Below are 23,040 nucleotides of genomic sequence, written 5' to 3'. Positions count from 1 at the left end.
AGGGAAGGGAAGGGAAGGGAAGGGAAGGGAAGGGAAGGGGGGAAAGCCACTATCCAAACACCAGCCTCACCTTACATGCGAGTCAATAAGGTTTTCCAGCATTTTGTGGTGAAATTAGGTGCCTCGACTTATATGTGGGTCGGCTTATATGCGAGTATATATGGTAGGTGCTGGAGAATGACCCGGGAGAATGTTGAGGTGGCATTTGGGGAGAGCAGAATGTACCACTATTGACTGAGTTCCTTTCTGTCAAAAACACCAGGCAACACCAAAACTAGCGGAGCAGGGAGAAATGCCTTGCCCCCTCATTTTTGTTACTGTGCCAGTTTTGTATTTGCGTTAACACGCCAAAACGTGATATTTTACCTGTGCTCTGAAACGCAGCAGTCCGTTTTCTACTGCCTCAACATTTCACCACTTCATCCTCTTGCTTACGTACATTAGGTTACAGAAAGATGCCTCTGTTTTGTGGAGGAGGATATTCTGATCAGGCATAAGATCCACAGCTCAATTTCTGACATCTCCAACTGTGCAGGGAGGAATCTAGGAGGGGTCTAGGAAAGACCTCGCTCAAAGGCAAGATCCTAGAAAGAAAACTCGCCCACATCTATTGAGAACTTAATTTTGAATTTCAAGTACGTATGCCAGCTTGACTCCAGTATGGGGTGGGCAGGCATGGAATACAAAGAGGCACAAGATAGCACAGAGAGAATTTGGGCCACTTTGAAATCGCCTTGAATCACGCCGCTTTTTAACTTTGCCCGGAATAACACGATCAAAAGATCGCTGTCCCAAGTTCACCAAGGACAAAACAAAATAGTTCCCCAGCAGGAAAACATCAGAGCGTCCCCTTTTTTAAAACTGACTCCAGCCAGCTTTCCTTCTCTCCCTTGTGAGACAAAGCTGCCTTTTTATAGGCCTTCTTCACCTCCATTCCTTCCCAGGTACTTTAAATTATACACAAAGAAGCACACATGCACATAGACATGAAAAACGGCCACACTTACAATTCTGACATTTAGAGGACACTGTTCCCAGTGCACCAGCAAGCAAAACACAGAACACTTGGTCACGGAAAAATGTCCCCGAATATGGAGGGTCGATGCAGATGAGACCCAAAAAGATCGTGAATACACAGTGTTTTTACGAAAGCCGTGGGAAGAAGGGGCCCATCAGGATTGGAACTGAAGGCTATAACCTTAAATTTCTTTCTCCCTTCCCACCTTCTCAATGTCAGAGGCTACTCCAGAGCGGCTACTCGCCCTCACTATCAATGTATTCCACTCTCCCCCCCCTCCAAGGGGCAAGCCAGAGTTACAGAGGAGGAGAGAAAGATGGTGCCGGGAGTGTAGCTAAAGTTAATATCCAACAAATTCTTCCTAACCACCATACAACCAGAGAAAGGGACAGTGACTGTGGCTGCTGCTATGAATATTGAAGTCTCATCCAACTTGATACGAAATTTGGGCCCCAGATCTATGGTTGTCAACAACCAATTGGCAACTGGATATTTCCTGGGATTAGAACTGATCTCCAGGTTGCAGAGAAAGTGGCTGTTCTGTAAGGCGGACTCTATGGAAGTATACCCCATTGAAGTCCCTCCCCTCTCCAAAGCCTTTTCTCCTCAGGATCCACCCCCAAAATCTCCAGGCATTTCCCCAATCTGGACCTGACAATCCTACCTAGTTCTCGCAAGCAGAAAATGACATCAGTTTTTATCCAGCCAGTTTATGCGGGTCAGAAAGACAGGAGGAATCCTGACTGAGCTCTCGGAGATCATGTAACTTGCATGGGGAGGGGCGACAGGAACGGAAAGAGCAGGCTGGAGCTGACCCATTCGGACTTTGAGAAGTTAAAATAATGTGTACGGAGAACAGACTCAGGTTGTGAAAAGAGGCAATGTGTGTGTTTATCATGCACATACAGCCTCAGCACATGCAAACTGACCACTGGATTTTTCAGGATTGTTGTGAACCAAGGCTGTCCATGCCTTGGAATTATTTACATTGCCTCTGGTCACATGTGACCACACATATTGGGAAGGTACTGAGTCCTGAGCACTCAGCTGGTGGGCTCTGGTATGCTTAAGTGTAATGGCTCTTGCACGGGAGCTGGGGCAGTGAAGTTCCCAGTGCGTAAACGGTCTAGGTTGGTTCATGCGGAGTTGCCTGGCAAATAGACCAAGTTGCAGGGAGGCCTGTCGCCAACCTCAGACAAAGACTGACAAAATTCCCAAAGATTTGGCAAGGGATGGGACCTCAGCACTCCATCCAGCTCTGGACTGGGAACTACCTTGAGATTTTGGGGGTGGAGCCTGGTTTGTCAAGGGGAGGGACTTCAGTGGGGTATAATGCCATAAAGTTCACCTTACAGAACAGCTTTTTTCTCCAGGGAAAGATCTCTGTCACCTGGACACTAAATGCAAAGCCAGAACCTCTGCAGCCACAGCCTGCAATTAAATGCCTGCAACGTCTACATATGCCTTATATCACTTCACATTGTTGGGCTAGGCTTGAATAAGGGAATCCTTCCCTTTTGACTTTACCTTAACACCAATAAGGCCAGATAGAATCATTCAGGGCTTTGCTGATGAGAGGCAGTGTTGCAGGGTAGTTACTGGGCTGCACAAAAGCTTTGAGAGGCCCAGATTCAAATCTCTGTCCACTCTGTTTTTAGTTAGCCTGGTCAACTGGCCTAAGGTTTCACGGCAGAGTGGAGAGCTGAACCTGGATTTCAAACACTGGCTTTCAACACAGTGGAGCTTACTTCTGGGGAAGCATGCACAAGATTAAGCAGGTCCAGAGGCGAAACCCTGCAGTGAATAAGGGGTTGAAATGAAACCAGAATCTATTTGTCCAAGAATAGAACAGGGCAACCCTGAACGATTAACACAGAGGGAAATCCTTGAATTACTTTAGTGGCTGGAAGAATTAATGTTTGATTGATGCGTGTTTCGATGTTTGTTTTAAAATTTCAAAGTCTGTTTAAAATTTTTCTAACTGAGCCTCTGATGCAAACATTTAGGAGGACCAAAATGAAGTTTAAAAAAACGCAAGGACAGAAATGTGAAAATAGACCAACCAATGTAGTTCAAGATGCATAGCCTGGAATAAAGAGGCAATGGGAAAAAAAATATTATTTCTAGGGCAGCCAACTTCCAGATGGGTAATGGAAATCTCCCAGAATTATAGCTAGTCTCCACAGAATGCTAATTATTTTTTGAAAACATTTATTCCACTACTGCTGGGGAAAATGCCTCCTTTTGAAAGTGTACTATAAGGCATTGTATCCTACCAAGGTTCTTCACCTACCAAAATTCCACCTTCCAGGTATTTCCAAAACCATAGTAGCAACTCCAACGCTCTCTGAACTGCTATTCTGGGAAGAGGAGTATAGCTGAGGCATTTTGAGCCAAATATATATATATATATGATGATGCAGCTCCACACACAGCAGGGAAACTAAACGTCCCGGTCGCAAAGTAGGTGTGGGACTTTTCTGGCCTTGCCAAAATCAAACATGGCCCTAGTGCCCAATGTCATGACATCCGAAAGGACTTTGGACACAATTGTGGGAACAATGAGCAAGCTGTGGCAGCCCTGTCACAACCGTGAGGCTGAATCCTTGGGGTTTTGGCGCATGTTTCAGTTTGTGCTTGCCAAGATCCGGTCTGCGCTTCTGTGACCCCATCATGCCCCCTGTCCGCAATTCGCCCCAGGTCCACGTTCATTCCCGTCGTCCCCCACCCCGACCTTGCACCTTCCCTTCACTGTAGCTTCCCCCCACCCCAGCCAAGAAAATCTCTGGCCTTGCCATCCCATTTGTCAGCTCCAAAACATGATTTCCATGGCAACAATGCAAATGTGGAAGCATTCCATAATCATTAGGGAACAGGGTTGGAGCAGTATAAACAGCGACTGCAGTAGATTACATGCCTATTATGAGCAGTCTCGGCTCTTTGAGTGCTGGTAATTATACCTAATTGTGCATTTAATTGTGTAATTGAAAACTCACATATAGAATTCAGAAAGCCTTTCCTTCACACACACACACACACCCCATGTACACAATCTGTAGGAGACAGGAACCAACCTCCTAACCCACTGGCCTGGAGACCCACTACTGACTCCCGGCAGGCTCCGCAGATTTCAAAGCATCGCAGGCAGGATAATCTTCTGCTTGACAATTCAGCAAACGCCGAGCATGCCAGCAAAATCCTATTGGCTCCCAAAGCTCTTTTCTCTGAAGAGCTAGGAAAGACAGGGACGTTGATGAACCAACTCAAGCCACTGGTGTATCTCACAGCCAGCATCAACCTACCATGAGGCAGGATCCCTGCCAGGGCCTAGGGCTTCTGGTGGAGCCCACTGCCACTGACCCCCTCCCATGGTCCTTCCCTGCTCCCTGTCTGTACCTACGGTCCCAATTGCCCAACATTATTGAGGAAGAGTACACAGATGGTACAGAGCATGGGCATTCTCAACAGCAACGGAAGCAATACTCAAATTTGCATATGCTGGCCAGAGCTTTCTGGGAAAGCATGTGCAGGCAGGGCTGCTAACTTCCTGTTAGGAAATTCCTGGAGATTTGGGGGTGGGCCATGGAGAGGGCAGAGGGCTCAGCAGGGATGTAGTACCATAAAGTCCACTGCCCAAAGCTGCCATTTCTCCAGGCATCTGGAGATCAGTTGTAATTCCAGGCGATCTCTAGCCACCACCTGGTAACCATATGCAAAGGTGGTGACCGCAACTGTGGGCTGTGGCTCAATGGAAGAGCCTCTGCTCTGCATACCAAAGGTCCCCAGGTTCAATCCCTCGCATCTCCAGTTAAAAAGGACCAGGCAGACGGTGATGTGAAAGACCTCTGCTCAAAACCCTGGGAAGCTGCTGCCAGTCTGAGGAGACCTCAGTGGATCAATGGACTGATTAAGAGAGCTTGCAAGCAAGAAAAATATGCACAGGTAGGTTTGGGAAAGGAGGCATGTAAGGGGCATGCCCAGAGCCCCACAAAACCTGAAGTTGCTACTTGGAATTCATTTAAACTCAAGTGCTCAGGACTGGACCTGGAGCCACCTGCATGCCAAGCACACATTTTAACCCAGAACCTCAGCCATTCTCCAGAAACTCTGCACACAGAAAGCTCCTTAAGCCAGCAGTTGCCTCAAAATCATTACAGTCCTCTCTGACTGGAACCAGCTCTCCATGGTCTCATGTAGGACAAGGTCTTTCCTAGCACCTGCAATTGAGATCCTTTAACCAGGGAGCTGAAAACTAGGACCTGCTGTTGACAAAGCAGGTGTTTCGCAGACATCTCTTCAGTGACACCCCTAAGAGATTTAAAAAGACAAGGAACACAAGGCTGCCATGCAAGCCTAAGCAAGCCTTGCCCAAATCTCAGGGGTGGATCTACTTCCTTTGAGTTTGACTCAAGATCCCTTGAGGTGCCCTCCTTGGCAGGTAGTTTATGCCACAGGTTGAGAGCACAGCAGACACCCAGCAGGCAGAGCATGTCAAAATAACAGTCCAAATGCCAATTAAACCAAGCTCATAGCTTTAGTTCAAGGGGCAATCCTAGAGCACAAGCCAATCAGAGACAAGGGATGCCATCCAAGCTGCAAGGCCAATAACTAATAGACATGTTGCTTCCACACAGCCACTCTCTTGTTGGCTGATTTTAAACATCACGCAAAGCACCTGCCAGCCACCTCAGTCCTGCTCCTGTGAACACTCATTATAGATGTGGAGCTGATGCTGAGCTGCCAACCTGGCACTGCACCTTCTGTCTTGCAGTTCCCTCCTACGCTGTTCTCAGGGCTCTGGTTACAGAGTTGTACTGGCTGGCAGATGACTCTCTGTTTTTGGCTGAGGGGCTACTGTACTGGTACTTGGCTGCCGATTTATGTCAGGCTCCTCAGAGACTGTCTCCTCCTGCAATGTCTCGGTCACTGGCTGTGGCTCTGGGTCAGGTCTGCTGACTGCCTCTTCCTCAGGAGTCCCCTGCATCACTTTGCTCTGCTGGAGCTGCCTGAGCTCCCCCTCACTGGCAGTCTTCGAGCAAAGGTTGGATACACACTTTTCTTGGATGCTTTAGGATGCTTAGGGCTGATCCTGCGTTGAGCAGGGGGTTGGACTAGATGGCCTTTATGGCCCCTTCCAACTCTATGATTCTATGACTCATGACACCAATTCCAAGGAAAGTGCAGCTGGTCTGGCAATTACAGATGTTCTCTGAGCAAAACTCTTGACACCCTGTGGGTAAAGTCATTCCTCCACAGTAAAAGATCTGAGCAAAAGCCTAAAGGAGAGGAACTCACATGAGAGCCATGACTCCTTCTGCAAGGCTAGCCACAACAACCAAACCTCTTCTGTAGGGCTGGGCACACAGGCCAGCTTACCTTCATCTGAATGTCTGTCCTTGGAGCACGGCCAATCATGGCCACGGGGAGGGGGCTATGCAAGCCAAAAAGTTCCCTCAGAGTTTGTTTATAACCTCCAACCATGGACTTCAGCTCCACTCACAGTTCATGACCTGAGAAATGGTGATCAACCGACCGGCTCGCTGCCCACGCGGCTGCTGAGACAGAGAGAACATCTCTACCCAAGCCAGAGAAAACTCTCCATTAGCCATGCTGTCAATATCTCAGCTGAGAAGGGATTCTCAAACTGCAGGCCTTGACAGAAGAGGATGTCTCCCTGCCTCCATGAAGATCATTCATGCTGGGGCCGTTCACTTCTAGGCAGTTACTGGGATTAAAGCCAAGTACTGAAGCCTATCATCGTGCAGGAGAGAGAGAAAACTTGGGTTGGAAGGGGCTCTACAGGCCATCTAGTCCAGTGGTCCCCAACCTGTGGTCCGCGGCCCGGTGCCGGGCCGCGAAGGCCAGGGCGCCGGGCCACGAAGGCCAGGGTGCCGGGCCCCGATTCCCTCTCCCCGCCCCCCTGCAGTAAAAAACTTCCCCGGGCCGCAAGCTTGCGGCCCGGGAAGCTTCTTACTGCGGGAGGGGGGGGGAAGGGAATCAGGGCTGCGCCCGCGCATGTGCACATTCGTGATGTGTGGCCGAAATCGCGCATGTGCGGCACTTTCATGCATGTGCGGCACTTTCGCGCATGCGTGATTTTGGCCGCACATGCGTGATTTCGGCCGCGCATGTGTGCTGCACGGGTGTGGCCATGCATGCGTGCTGCGTGGGCGGGGCAGTTGCCCCGCCGGTCCCCAGCCGGAAAAAGGTTGGGGACCACTGATCTAGTCCAACCCCCTGCTCAATGCAGGATCAGCCTTGAGCATCCAGGATAAGCATCTATCCAGCTGTTGCTTAAAGACTGCCAGTACATATTTTATTCAAGGAACAGAAACCTTAAAAAAAAGAAAAAAGCCCTTCTCAAGTTTGATGAAGAATCTAAAAGCACAATGTAAAACAGCAAGACAAAAAAGCTCACATCTATCTGAACAAAGTCAAACCATATTAGGAGGTCTTCAAAAGATACACACTGCTGTCTCATTTATTTATTTGTTTGTTTGTTTATATTTATATACCGCCCTCCCCTGAAGGCCTAATATACTTCATTAGAGCATTTCATAACCCACTTTGCTCTCCATGCAATGGACACCTCCAGAATTGATTTCTGCAACTTGCGCTATGCGAGCCTTCCCTTGTCCTTGACCCAGAAATTGCAGCTGGTACAGAATGCAGCTGCTAGAGTCCTCACAGGAACATCTTGGAAGGCCCATATCCAACCAGTGCTGAGGCAGCTGCATTGGCTACCAGTTGCAGCCCAGATCATGTCCAAGGTTCTGGTATGGACCTTTAAGGCCATTAACGGTCTGGGCCCCTACATATCTGCAGGACCGGTCTATTTCCTTATCCCCCCCCCCCACAGAGCTCTTCGCTCTGCGGGTACAAACTTGTTGGTGATTCCTGGCCCATGGGTGGGCCAGGGCCTTTTCGGTCCTGGCCTCGAACTGGTGGAATGAACTCCCAGGAGAGCTGGGGGTCTTGCAGGAGATTTCTCAGTTCCATAGGGCTTGCAAGATGGAGCTCTTACGTTAGGTCTTTGGTTGAGGATAGAGCAGTTAAGATTTGGGACCCCTCGAAGAGGCTAGAACAACTGCTCATCCCCTTTCCAATTGTTCTGCCAAGTGCTAGGTTATTAGTAGCCCTTTGAGCGGGGAGGGGGGGAGGTTTTTTGCCACCAGGGAGGAATAACTGTTTTACTCTGTATTATTGGGTTGGTTATTGTGGCAATTTTACAGTGTTACCTGCCACAAGCCAACTTCTCTGGGAGTGGAGAGCTATAAATCAAATGAATGAATAAATAAATAATCATATATTTAGGCAGAACAGAAGATGAGCCCTACTGGATCAGATCAGCAGTCCATCCAGCCCAACATCCACACAGTGAGCGATCGGTTGTTCCAGAAGGCCAACAACAGCACACGGATGCTTTCTCTAATGTTGTTTTTCTCTAATGTTGCCTCCTGGCGCTGGGATTCAGAGGCTGACTGCCTTTAGTCACCAAGGTTAGTAGCCACTGACAGACCTCTCCTCTATCAAAATCCCTCTATGCGTTTGCCTATCACGACCACCTCTCCCCACCTCTGGCAGGAAATTCTGCCTTTTAATCAGCCGTTATGCAAAAAAGTATTTTCCTTTTGTCTGTCCTCAGTCTACTGCCCATCAACTTCAGTGGAAACCCTAGTATTTTGAGACAGAGAGAACAACCATTGGTTACTCGCTATGAAGGGTCCTTCTCCCTGGGTTCTAGGACTCCATCAGTGATGGGTGGTTCTCACTGCTGTCGCTAGGGAGGCAGCAACAAACTTCTTTCTCTTCCTGTCTCCCTTGCAGGAACTGCCCTTCCTCCTTCAGCTTTGAAACTTCCGTAGCTCAGAAAAACTTTAATAAAACATTCTGAACCATAAAACATAACTGTCAAGATACAGGAATTCTAGAGCCAGGGGAGAAAAAGTTCTCTCTCTACCCCTAAGGATACGTAGCGACCTCAAACAAGGTTAATCCCATGATGGCTAGTCAATGGGAGCAGGCACCAAAAGAGATTGTTATTATACCTTGATCCCACTGTGGACCTAGCAAGTTACAATCAGCTATATTCACACCTAATTATACAGAATTGAAGGCAGATTTTAAAAAAGCAAATGGCAAAAGCTTGGATATATGGTTTTGACACCAGGTTACTGTATTTCAGACATAACATTCAGCCCTCAATTTTTGCACTAGGAACTGTGCTTAACTAGAGTATTTTTGCAGATGGAGGCAGACATGGGCCACCTGGTCCCCTATTTTCTGGACAAGAGAAAGGATGTGTTGCTGCAGCTGGGCATCAGTGTATGAGCCAGGATCAACCAGTTGGGGAAGGATGGCAGGTTCTAGGACCAGCTGCTTCCAGCTCTTTCCTGTCATCTGAAGGCTTGCCCCCCCCCCCTTTCCAACCTCATGTCATCCTGATTTCTCTGCAAAAATAAGAGGTTGGGACTTGCTTTGCAGGTGCATGGAGACTTGGTAATTGCTTAGCGTTCGTTTCCCTAGAGGGCTGCTAATTTGGTCTGAAGTGCTCCAAAACAGCATTTGGAACTCTGCAGATTATCCATAGTTTGTCAGAAGGGCCTGGAGAACACTGCACAAGGATCTGACGTAGCCTTTATTTTAGGGGGAAAGGTTTATGCATCTGGGTTTTAAGTACTTGAAACTACACCTGTACATGGATTGGTCAAGGGCTCCAGCTTCTATGGGTCCTTGAAATAGGTGCCCTGGGCATTCAACTCATCTTCATTTTTTTCCTATAAAGAACAATCTATGCTTTGTTAAGCCAATAGGCAAAAAAGTGGTTAAAAGCCTCCAAATGCAAACAGAACCATCAAGCCCAACACAAGCAGTGTCAAACCAGTAAATCAGACTGAAGCAAGCCCAGCAGAGCCAGTGCCAAACCAATTAATCCCAACACAACTAGGAGCAAATATGCAAGCCCCACAGAAATGGTGAACCACAGAATCCAAACCAAAGCAATTGGGGCTCCTGTTGCAAGACAAACAGAACAGACTTCCCCCACCAAAGGAGAACTACCCTATTCAGCACAATAACTCAGATTTGACATTCCAGTAAAAGCCAGAAAATATCAGAGTATTTTCTGCATATCATTCATCCAACCTTAAAATCCTGTTAAAGAAGAACAAACACAAGCCAACCTGATAGACCAATTTCTAACCCAAGCTAAATCGAATGCACAGACTACAGATGGTAGGGCCATCCAGGGACTCCCTAAATATCCAGATGTTGTTGGTAGCTTGGGACTGCCAGTTCAAAGTGGGAAATGCTTGAAAATTTTGAGGGTGGAACATAAGAAGGGCAGGGTTAGGGGAAGGACTCCGGTGGGGTATAATACCATAAACACCTTCCAAGGAGGCCATTTTCTCCAGGTGAACTGATCTGTCACTTGATCAGTGGAAAAAGCAGGAGTTCTCCAGCCACCACCTCAAAGTTGACAACCTTAGAGGACAGGTGTTTGCTTGTTGCTAACTGCAACTTAAAGTTACACATTTAGTTAATGCATACCATGCTTTCCTTCCCCAGTTGGGATCCAAAGCAACTTACAATTCATCCATTCTTATGTATATTAGTAGCCCCAATTTGTGATTTAAAATTTTGGGTTCCATGTTTTTAATGCATTTTACTCTGTGTTTTATCTAAGTTGTACGCCACCTGGAGCTCCATAAGGAACAAAGACAGCTAATCAAGCTTTTAAATTTTAAAAGATAGCGTAATTTGAGCTTGTGTGACTCGCCCAAGCTTCCATGGCAGCGTCAGGACCTGGTTCTCCCAGATCCCAGGTCCAGCTCTCTAACCATGGGACCACACTTGTTCTCCAAAATGGCAGCCAAAAACTCACAAGAGAACGTATTGTTGCAAGAATTTGGAGCAGATGCACTTGGCCTCCAGTATCTGTAAAAGAAAACAGGATCTGGCAAGAGGGGGAGGGCAGCAGAGGCAAAGCTCTGTCAAGGGTCCGGTGGGGCCTTCAGCTGTCAACGTTCTCCGGAATAACCTTCCAGAACATTCTGAGATGCTCTAAATTGGATATACCAGAGACTGAATAGGTGATCTTCTGAAAACAAAGCCCGGCTTTCATTACTGAGCCATGAACCTTTTCGGCTGGGCAAAATGAAATTTCTTTTCCCATCACAATCTGGTACATCTGCTCACCAGGAAGGAACAAGCGCAGGGAAATGGATCTCAGGGTTTGCAGATCAAGATGGTAGGCAAGTTGCTCTCCTTGTAGCAGGAGAAGTGAGTAGTGACTCACGGAAGTTCATACCCAGTCATAAATTGTATTAGTCTTTAAGGCGCTACTGGACTCTTGGCTCTTTTTTACTGCCAGACGATGATGGTTACAAATTGTCATAAAATCCCTCCCTGGAAAGGGCTCAGGAAAATCCCTGCAATTCCCAAATAAGAGTTTACTCGGTGAATATACCACTACCACCAGCAACTCCATCAGCTCAGGAATAAATGAGGCATCACCAAGCGTCTCCGCAGGCCACTTTGAACGAGACAAACCCTTTCTAGAGCGACAGATGGTACTGTCAATTGTGATAAAGAGAAGATCCTAACAAAACTCTATTGGGCTCATTTTTTTTTTATTATTCCCTATCTTGCTTTTGCCTCTTTGTTCAACACAGATCAGATAATTCCCTTCCTTCCCGAACATGCAGAAGAGTGAAAAGGAAGAGCGGTTTGGTTTTGTAGTATGGGAATGTTAACATGTGCGGCTCTGATTCATGGAAACAGGGCAGGAGACACCCACATTCTCCCAAGACAGACAAAGGTGCTTCCCAAGCCACGGCTGTAAATCTGCTTGATTTGTGCCTCAAAGGTCTTCCTAAGTGAGGAATGGTAAGGAACTTTTGACAGCAAGCAGCACTGTAATAACTTAGTGGTGCAGACAGTGAGCTGTGATCAGGAAAAGCAAAGGTTCAAATCTCTCTTACACACATACAATAAGGATTGTGCACCATTCTTTTTCTCCTCTTGGTTAAAACTGACTTTTTAATTATCATAAAGGTTACAGTGGCTCTAATTTCTTCCTTTTATTGCCTTATGTAAACAGCGCTGTCTTCTTTAGCTCTGTCGCCCTTTGTAGCATTTCTGCCCTTTTGTAAATGAAACTTTGGACTAACATGTCATTAAACAAAAATAAGCGTGTGTTCTTTTTAAAGGGTTAAGACACAAAAACACTTTAGAGCAGGCTTTCTCAACAAGGGGCTCGTGAAACCCTGGGGTTTCTTGACAGCCCTGGAAGCGTTTCCTGATTAGGCAGGAGTTCACTAATATATATATATATATATATATATATATATATATATATATATATATATATATATATATATATATATATATATATATATATATATATATATATATATATATATATATATATATATATATATATATATATATATATATATATATATATATATATATATATATATATATATATATATATATATATATATATATATATAAATTTTAAAAATTAATCAGGTAACACGACCAGATGTGGTTATGTTGACCCACTCACCCCTCCCCAAATCGCCAATGATGGACTTGGATGTGGGGGGGAAGGGGAGGAGACCCCCTGGAGTTCAGAGGGGTATGTGCTGTCATTTTAACTTATCTGCATTGGGGAAAGGAAAGGCGGATGTAAGCCACTTTGAGACTCCTTTGGTTAGAGAAAGGTGGCATATACGAACCAACTCTTCGTCTTTTAGAAAACATGTGGTGTGTCCAGTCCAGCATCCTATTTCACAGAGCAGCCAACAAGTTGCCCTGGAAGGGCACCCAACAGAGCACGGGATGTCAAGGCCAAGGCAGCCAGCTTGGTGTAGCGGTTAAGAGCAGCGGCTTCTAATCTGGGGAGCCGGGTTGGATTCCCGGCTCCTCCACGTGCAGCCAGCTGGGTGACCACGGTCTCATCACAGCCCTGATAGGACTGAGCAGTCCTGTCAGAAGCTCTAGCCCCACCCGCCTCACAGTGTGTCTGTGGTAGGTAGAGGAAGGGAGGGCAATTGTAATCCGCTTTGAGACTCCTTCAGGCAGTGAAAAGTGGTGTATAAAAAGCAACTCTTCTTTACTTAGAAGGCGCATACACCACCTTTATGCCTACGAAGCCCCTCCCTCACGATGACCAGTAGCCACTGAGACTATTGCTTTGCTTAATCCTCTTTAAAGCCATCTGTGCTCATGGCCATTCTTATATTGTCTGGTCCTGAATTCTACAATTCAATTATTCTGGAAGGAATTATTTGTTTTTGCCCATCCTGAATCTACTACTGAACAACTGCACTGGGTGCCCATGGATTTACGGGGAAGGGAGAGGGAAAGCTCTCTCCATCCACTTTCTCCATCCCCTGCATAATCTTACAAACATCTATCCTTTTTTTTTCCTGAGCCGAAAAGCTTTCAAGTTCCCCAGAACTCATCTCTTTAAATCCTTCTAAGCATCTCTCTTGTGAACTCTTGAAAGCCTGCGCACAGTTCTGCATTGTTGCGGCTGGTCTTCATGAAAGGCAGTACACAAGAGTTTGGTTTTTAGAATCATAGAGTTGGAAGGGACTTCCTAGGTCATCTAGTCCAACCCCCTGCACTATGCAGGGCACTCACATCCCTATTGCTCATCCACTGTAACCTGCCACCCCCTTAAACCTTCACAGAATCAGCCTCTCTGTCAGATGGCTATCCAGTCTCTGTTTCAAAATCTCCAAAGATGGAGAACCTTTTTTATCCAAAGAAGGCTTGGAACTTGTGTCACTCAAACACCGAGTGTCTCTAGCTGCACACTTTGCCACTCATGTGGAAAGACTGAGCTACTATCGGTCCACCATGGGCTTTCAAGCAAGTGTGCAGCTGGGCAATGGATTTGTAGGTCAGTTCCTATAGATCAGTGGTCCCCAACCTTTTTATATTGGCCTTTGGCTCACAGGTATGGGGAAGTTTTAGTCAGAAGGGGCCAGGGGACCCCAAATGGTGTTGGGACACCAAGGTTGAAAACCACTGATCTAACATGTTTCGATCTGTGAGATCTTCATCAGAGGTCAATACAATCACACACCATTATAAATATAAGTGTAAAAATTATTCTTTCAACCTGGGGGGGTATATAATCTGGGCTCAAGGAGACTGCCTTCGCATTTTCCTGGGTCTGCAATTTGCTATTGTTAGTTGTTATCCACAGGCCATTTTTTACCTGGCATCCACCCAGTAATCTCCGTTGGGTGGAAACAAATCAAGCTGTGACTATTTCTGAGGCTTCATGTTGAGTTGCAGGCTAGAGTTTGAGCCGGAGCAGGTTGCCCCACCTCTTCCTGCTCCTGCATGGAAACCTTTTTGGTTTCCACCTGTTTTTCAGGTTGGGTTTTTTCGTTTTCCCTTATTTTTTTGTTTTTCGTTGATGGAGTGGCAGATCCAACAGACTATTCCGGTACATTTATGGGTTAGGTCCAGTTGGATACTTTCCTTCACATCTTCAAGAACAGAAGCTCTCCTTTCCTGGACAGTGTCTCACAATTCCAGAGCAAAGCCGAAAATGCTGCAGCTCTTCTCTGCACGGAATCAGTTCTCTCGCTAGCAGAAGAATCTTATCTCAAAAGCTGTCGTAGCCTTAGGGATACACCCAGTTGTGTCTTGTTATTTTCATCAAGTGTGCTCCAAGAAGATCTATAACAGCAATCTGGAATCTGCAGTGCTTGAACAGAAGAGCCCTGATGAATCAGACCAGAGTTCCGTCTAGCCCAGCATTCTGTCTCACAGAATGGCCAGTCAGTTCCTCTAGAAGTCCAACAACAGGGCATTGCCTCTTGGAACTGGGATTCAGAGGTTTAATGCCTCTGAACGTAGAGGTTCCCCACAGTGACCCTGGCTTGTAGCCACTAATCAACCTAGCCTCCATCATTCCGGTAATTTCCGCACATCAGTAAAAATAGTGTTACGCCAGCTCAATGGCAAAGTGCTAAATTTTATTGCGTTCCCAGCCCCTCCTCACCTTTCTGCTGTCTCACTTTTACCTGCTGCCTTTTCACATGCCTCACCCTCCACATCTGCTGCTGGAAATGGCAGAAGAGAGCAACATGCTTTATATGGTACTTGATTCCGCCTGTCAATCAATTCAGGCAACCATTCCCCTTCATCCATATTTTGACGCAGTTTAAAGGTCCCATGATGCCCACTAATTGGTTTTTTTAAAATCATACTTCTACGTTGTAATGCCTACACATGGAATCATAGATACATAATGCTTTTTTTAACTTCACCCCTTATGAGAGCATGAGTCCTTTGATACATTTAAAAATTAATATTCTTCCTGTTTTTTTTGGGGGGGGGGCGAGAAAACTTTCAAGAGTCACGATTTGTGTTACAACTTTGAAAAAAATATTTTATTTCTGGCATCGCCTACACACTTGTCCGCCTATTTGTTGCTCCAGGAAGTTAGCCATTTAAAAAAAGAAATTCCCATCCTCGGAAACAAGGGAGAGGTTGGCAGGTGCAAGGGTGGGACAAGGGAGGTGCCTTTAGCACATTTGAGCCTCCATAACTTCCCTCTGCTGGTTGCCTGCTGGTTGTTCTCCCTTAGCTAGTGCTAAATAGGTTAGTGATTCCACTTTATGCAATTCCCAAACTCACACTTTAAAATGGAGGATGTAGCGACTTCATATGGAGGGGTGGAATTTAGCAACTTCTTTTGGCAAATATTACACTACATTTAATGGGTGCGGAAATGCCCTTCAATTCCCCCTTTAAAGCCCCTTGTTCCTGTGGCCATCATTACATCCTTGGGCAGCAAATTTTACATTTTAATCACTCTCTGAACACTGGATCACTGGTAGTCCATCATGGGCTTTCACAACCACCAGTGAAAAACACTAATAGCTTTTCCATAGGAGAAACAGGAAGGCACTCAGCATCGTTAATATTCAACTCTTCCTGCACTCACTCTGAATGCATTTGGTGAAGGGAGAGGGGATCCATCGATAGATCAGATCGCTAGCAGTCATTAAAACTGTTTTGGTCTGACGGCGAAACATCAAAGCGACACAGTGCACGCAGGAAACTTTGCAATGCTCCCTCTTTTCCCTTGATCTGGCAATCTCGCCGCCGCCGCACCAGCAAGTACAAAGCTGGCGTTTTAATTCGGAAAATCTTTCAAGTGACTGTGGAGTGCACGCATAATACAAGGAGGTGGAAGGGGGAGGGCTGTAGCTCCCCAGGTGGCGTGTGCACTTTGCAGGAAGGATGTCCCAGGTTCTATCCCCACCGTCACCATGAAAGAGGGACTCAGACAGCCAAGCAGAGACTCCACCCGCGATGGGAGAAGCTGTCAGTTAAATTGCACAGCAGCAGGCCAGACGGATCAATAGTGGCAATCATGCCGATATAATACTAGTGACATGAATAAGCCTGGGGGGGCCACGCACCTCGCATCCTTCCTCTCCCCCATCCATGCAATGGCCTAAATGAAAACCAGCTTGAGCACATCTCAGGCACATCTGCTTTGTGTGCAGAAGGTCCCAGGTTCAATCCCCAGCATCTCCAGGCAGAAGGTGCCATGAAAGGCCTCTGTGTGAAACCCTGGAGAATCTCCGGCCAGCAACTGTGGTGGACTGTTGGTTTGATTCAGCCTAAGGCTGCTTCATTTTCCTGTCTGGTTAACAGCCTTAATCACGGTGCTTGTCAGGGGTGCCAACTCCAAGTTGGGAAATCCCTAGATATTTGGGAATGGAGCCTGACAGGGATGGCGACTGGAGAGCAGAGGGGAGAGGCCGGACTTCAGGAGAGTATAATGTCACCGAGACCACCCTCCAAAGTAGCCATTTTCTTCTGGCGAATGGATCTCTGTCATCTGGAGATCAGAGTTAATTCCATGAGATCTCTAGACTACACCTGAGAGTTGGCCACCCTAGCAGGAGGCAACCTCTGTGTGCATAGTTTCTCACTCATATCTGAAGACTGGTTGGTGGCTCAGTGGAAGAGCCACTGCTTTGTGTGTGGAAGGCCCCATATTCAATCGCCAGCATCTTCCGAGCAGTAGGTGATGGGAAAGACCTCAAAGCAAATCCCCCGGGAGAGCTGCTGCCAGTCTGAGTAAGGCAATAATGATTGTGATGGACCCACGGCAGCTTCATGCGAGTAGACAATGCTGCCCCTGATGGTCTGATTCAGCAGGAGGCAGCTTCACATGTGACTCACAATCTCTGGTTTGCACTTTCTCCTTCAAAACTTGAAACTAGGGGTTGGAGCCAAAGAAGTACCATGCTACCAGCATAACAGCAATGACAATGGGGGAACGGAGGGATTACCCCAGGAATCTGCCGGTTTTGCACCCCTTTGCAGACTTTCTTCTCTGGAGGGCAGTGATTCCCCCAGGAGCAAAACACACAATAGGCAAAGTGGGGGGGGGAGGTGCACCAGGAGGGCAGAAGTGGGTATGTTCCCCTCCACCAGCTTCACTTTGCTGGCCATGAACCGGATCCAGCCCCAGGGTTCAACCACCTGGCTTGCCAGAGAAATCTTTAATTGGCAATAATTGAGCCCAAGATCCCCCAGGCTCATACCCACGCCAGCTTTCACTGCTGCACAGAGAGAATTCTCAGGAGGACTTTCAAGCTAAGTGCTGTACCAGCCTGTATCTGCTTAGCTTCAGCAAGACAGTCACATTATGCAACCATATTCTGGGACCAGACCACAGATAAAAAGCCCTGCACAAGTAAAAGTTCTGTACAACGTAAGCTAAGCAGGAGGTGTTGCCGGTGAGTTTATTACCCTATAAACCAGGGATTCCCAACCAAGGTTCCAGACAACCCTGGGGTTATGAGAGAGCCTTCCCCAGAATTTCAGGTGGCTGCTGACATCACTAGGCATCACTGCAGCCCACTTCCCCTGTTGCTCTACAGGCCTAGCCCATCTCTCCACAATGGAAAGGATACAACAGCCTGCATGTTACTTTGAGATGCCCAGTTTGCCAAGAACAAAACAGCTAAAGCAGTGGTCCCCAACCTTTTTATCACCGGGGACCGGTCAACGCTTGACAATTTTACTGAGGCCCGAGGGGGGGGTAGTCTTTTGCCAAGGGACGTCACCACCGCCTGAGCCCCTGCTCCGCTTGCTTTCCCGCCGGTGCCCCTGACTTCCCACCGCCCACTGGGGGGCGCTGCCAGCAGCAGCTGTGCAGTACCACGCCAAGGGGGAGCCCCAGCCATGGCGGCCTCTGGAGAGCACCAATGTGAGCCGGCGGCAGAGTGTCAGGGCAGCCCCCGAGGCAGCAGCTGGGGAGGAGGACGAGGAGGAGAAGGCGCGGCCTGGTACTGAATGATCCACGGACCGGTCCCAGCCCCCGGACCGGGGGTTGGGGACCACTGAGCTAAAGGATGCCATTCCACTGCTGAGAAGCAAATAGGTAAATACTACATGCTGCATGGAGGCCATAAGCAACAGGTGCAATTTCCAGTACAAAGAAGTCTCACAGTTCAGTTCTGGAGCCCATTTACCAGCCCACTGATTTCAATAGGATTTCCTTCCAAACCAGTGTGATTCCAGTTGCAGCCCTTCAGAGTTAGCATTACTTCCCAAGCACCCACTATGAAAAGGACTGGTCTCTTGCGGAGGTATAACGTCATCCACGAAAGCTTCGTCTTAAAAATAACCCCCCAAAAACGTCATTTGCACTCCCTGTTCCATATTTGTAGCCGTGACTGACGAACACAGATCTGCTGCCCCCTCCTTCCTCCCACACAACGTCATTGGTTTGTACATACTTTAAAAACCGCCTCTATCCTCTCATTCTGATTCCAGCGCATAAACTTCATAGATCTTCATCCTTCGAGGTTTAGATTTCGCCTCAAATCTGGACAGCCCTTTAAGACTCTTCTGTCTATTTATAAAGGGTGTATCATGTCAGGTGCAGAGATGTGGAATGTAACCGTAGAACAGGTTACAGTGGATGAGCAATAGGGTTGAGAGTGTCCTGCATTGTCTGGGGCAGGAGTAGTCAAACTGTGGCCCTCCAGATGTCCATGGACTACAATTCCCATGAACCCCTGCCAGCACATGCTGGCAGGGGCTCATGGGAATTGTAGTCCATGGACATCTGGAGGGCCGCAGTTTGACTACCCCTGGTCTGGGGGGTTGGCCCAGGAAGAACCTTCCAACTAGGGTTGAATGCTCCGGTGCCATATAGGGATCACCAAAGCCCGAGGCAGCCAGCACCGCAGTGTGGAGGGATGGTGGAGGTGTGCCAGCCTGCAGCCATGCGCAGAGTTGGGGTTAGCTGCCGCCAGCACCACCCCTTCTCTCCACGCCGCAGCACTGGCTACCTCGGGCTTCAGTGATGACCGAAGCAGCCAAAGCGCCAGAGTATGCAACCCTACTTCCAGCTCTGTTATTCTATGATCCCAAGAGATCTCAGAAGCAAAGATGGATTTGTAGTTGGATGGGAGACCACCACGGAAGGCAATGACCAACCACCTTTTCTTAACCACTTGCCTTGGAAGCCCTATGGGGTCACCATAAACTGGCTGCAACTTGGAGGCATACGCATACACAGACATGGAACGGTACAGGGTAGCCCATCCTGGTCAGATCTCAGGGGCTACGCTGTGTCAGTATTAGGATGAGAGCCACCAAGGAATACTTTGCAGAGGGAGGGAGGGGAAAACCCACCTCTTCGTAACCACTTGCCTTGGAAACTCTCTGGTGTCATCATAAATCGACTGTGACATGACAGCACTTCACACCAAAGTCAGGTGACTTGTTTTGTTTCCACTACCATCAAGTTGCAAACCGGTCAAAAGAAGTACTAAAATCTGCATCTTGCACAACCTAGGAAGTCGTCTCTAACCAACTTGATCCAAGATCAAGGCAGGGCCCATCGAGAGGCAGGACTTGTGTACCGAAAAGAAATACAAAACTTCTGCACGTGTTTCCACGAAAAGGTACACTTACATTGCTGTTCTGAATCTTTGTGGCAACTTGTTTTGATAAAGACCTGCAATTCCCTCTCTTACCCATTGGGACAGCTTTATAAGATTCCAAGGATCCCTCTTTTCCTGGGAGCCTGGACAAATGGCCACATGGTGCATCAGTTTTAGGCTTTCTTTCGCTTTACCTCATAGTAGAATCACAACTTGTTCATCTTTAAAGTGCCACAAGACTTTTCTTTATTTTAGCATGCTACAGCCATTTCCAGTCCCGGCTCCAACATAACTTTGCATTTTTTCCTCTACGTCCACGCCCAACATTGGGAGTTATTTCTTTTAAATGCCTCGGACAGCCGAGGCGTTCAAAAACCAGCCCACCCAGGACTATCCTCCTTGCAAATATTCAGTTTACAGTCCAATTCGGATCGCCTCAACTTGGGCAAGTTTCATTGTGTTTTGCAACCAAATTCTGGATTTCTGCTCGATTCCCCCACCATTCTGCCTTCCGGCTCTTAAGCAGGCCTATACAAAAGTAAGCCCTGTGTTGACCAACACCACTTACTCTTAGGAAAGCATCTTTAGGATCACTGCCCTGGTGACCACGGCACTGCCTGGAGCGTCGCCTCTCCCTTCTAGCATGGGTTGATCCGTGCCAGGAGACACGCCTTCTGCTCCCACAGCTGTCATTCATCAGTCCCTCTTGGGAACATCCCCCCCCCCCAAAATCTTCCAGCAGCCCCAACCTGGGCCTATTCTGCACACGTTGACTAATCCACTTGTGTGAGCTGCTTTTGCAGCTGGCTTTTCCTGTGGGAGAAAACACCACAACCCTCCTTCGAAAGTGTATTGAAAGTGCATTATCCAACGTGTGCAGAATGTGGCCTCCGATTTGGATCTCCCCAAGGGACAGAGCTCCCTCTCCTACTCCAGCAGGCAGTCCTTTCTCGCGGACCATCTTACCTCATTGCAAAAGCGAACAATTTGGGGGTTTTTTTTGGCGGGGAGGGTCGTCTTAGTTTTACCTCTCCCCCCCCCCCTTGCTATTTAAAGTTTGATCTCCGGACACCCCCGCCCGCCCACCGGCCCGCGAGGTCGCCTGCGCTTTGGTGACCCCCTCCCCATCACTCCCAACGGGGGGGGGCACAAAGGCCACCTCTCCCCCTCTTGGTCCAGGCCGGGCTCCTGTCAGCTCGAGCCAGCAAGGTCACACCCGTCCGGGGCGCGCCCCCCGTGAGGCGAGGCGAGGCGCGGCGTCTTACCAGTTGCAGGCTGCAGAAGGCGACCAGCGTGCAGCGCCCGCTGCATTTCCCCATGGCTGGCGCGCCCGGCGCTCGGCCCCAGCTCCAGCTTCCGCGCCCGGTTGCCAGGGACGACCTCACTCTCCCGGCCCCCGCCGCCGGCAGCAGCAGCAGCAGCAGCAGCCTCCCATCCTCGCCGGGCCGCCGCCGCCTCCTCCTCCTCTTTTGTCTGCGGCCGGCCCTCAGCACGCCCGCCGCGAGCCCCGGCCAGCGCTGGGCGGCAGCCGCTGCTTCCCCGCCGCCACCACAGCCCCGGACGGCGCTCTCGGGCCGAAGCCGCGCTCCATGGCTCTCGCTGCCCCGGCGGCCGAGCGAGGAGGGCGCTCAGGGGCTCCGCTCCATTGTCGTCGTCGTGCCCCCGACACACCCACTCGCTCCGGGCAAAGAGCGCGCCACCGCCCGCCGGCAGAGCGGCTCGCACAAAAGAGGGGAGAGGCGCAAAACCCGCGCCGGCACGCAGCGGATCCGACCCGGGCGAAGCAGCCGAGCCCGCCCGCCCCCTCCCTCCCTCCCTCCCTCCCTCCCACAACCACGTGGCTCCGTCTGCTCTCCGGGCGGGGAGACGTCCGCACTTCGAAGCCCCCTCCCCTCGCCCCCTTCAAAGAAGGGGGCGGCGCCCAGTCCCGCCCGCGCGCTCGGCAAGCCCGGGAGCTGGGAAGCCAACTGGGCGGGGGGGGGAGTGTGAATTCAAAGGGAAGTCATTGCCCCACCCGCAATCAGGAAACGACCAGGTTTTCTCTGAGCAGAAAGTTTGGGGGGGCTTCTAGATGCAAGGCTGGGAGGGTCTCACTGCTCGGGTTTTATACAAGGATGGGGAAGGGGGGGCGACCCCCAAAGAATTCAGAAAGGTTCAGTCCGAATCCAAGAAAAATACAGAGACGGTTCATTCTGAATCTGGACTCACCAGGAGTTTAAAGACTAACCAATCGGCCTGAATCTTTTTGCCCAGACCCAATTGCAGGATGAGCCAATAGCCTGGGGTGTCTACCTCCCAGGAGCTCCCTACAGCCCTTACCCTAGCCTTCCGGGAACTGCTGACTGGTTCCGAAGCTGCTGGCATGCTCCCCATCACCACCACCACCAGCTTCCAATTGTTTACATAGAATCATATAGAGTTGGAAGGGGCCATACAGTCCAACCCCCTGCTCTACGCAGAATCAGCCCTAAGCATCCTAAAGCATCCAAGAAAAGTGAGTATCCAACCTTTGCTTGAAGACTGCCAGTGAGGGGGAGCTCAACACCTCCTTAGGCAGCCTATTCCACTGCTGAACTACTCTGTGAAAATTTTTTTCCTGATATCTAGCCTATATCATTGTACTTGTAGTTTAAACCCATTACTGCGTGTCCTCTCCTCTGCAGCCAACGGAAACAGCATCCTGCCCTCCTCCAAGTGACAACCTTTCAAATACTTAAAGAGGGCTATCATGTCCCCTCTCAACCTCCTTTTCTCCAGGCTGAACATTCCCAAGTCCCTCAACCTATCTTCATAGGGCTTGGTCCTTTGGCCCCAGATCATCTTCGTCGCTGTCCTCTGTACCCTTTCATTTTATCTACGTCCTTCTTGAAGTGAGGCCTCCAGAACTGCACACAGTACTCCAGGTGTGGTCTGACCAGTGCCGTATACAATGGGACTATGACATCTTGTGATTTTGATGTGATGCCCCTGTTGATACAGCCCAAAATGGCATTTGCCTTTTTTACCGCTGCATCACACTGTCTGCTCATGTTTCGTTTACAATCCACAAGTACCCCAAGGTCTCGTTCA

The 23,040-nt window shown here is 48.7% G+C and overlaps 1 protein-coding gene across 2 annotated transcripts in view; it reads right to left on the bottom strand.

The window, feature by feature from the left end:
* Window positions 1-21,768, bottom strand: part of NKAIN1 (sodium/potassium transporting ATPase interacting 1) — an 87,112-nt gene extending 65,344 nt beyond the window's left edge. For both annotated transcript variants that reach the window (XM_077337143.1, XM_077337145.1), the window contains exon 1: window positions 21,237-21,768. In XM_077337143.1, the coding sequence (XP_077193258.1) occupies window positions 21,237-21,290 (54 nt within the window). In that variant the 5' untranslated portion in view covers window positions 21,291-21,768. The remainder of the gene's footprint in view (window positions 1-21,236) is intronic.
* Between the last annotated feature and the right edge of the window lie 1,272 nt (window positions 21,769-23,040).

The sequence above is a fragment of the Paroedura picta genome, chromosome 5, assembly GCF_049243985.1.
Source record: "Paroedura picta isolate Pp20150507F chromosome 5, Ppicta_v3.0, whole genome shotgun sequence".
NCBI classification, from domain to species: Eukaryota; Metazoa; Chordata; class Lepidosauria; order Squamata; family Gekkonidae; genus Paroedura; species Paroedura picta.
Note: the sequence above shows the minus strand (reverse complement) of the source record. Positions and strands in the feature narration are given on the sequence as shown.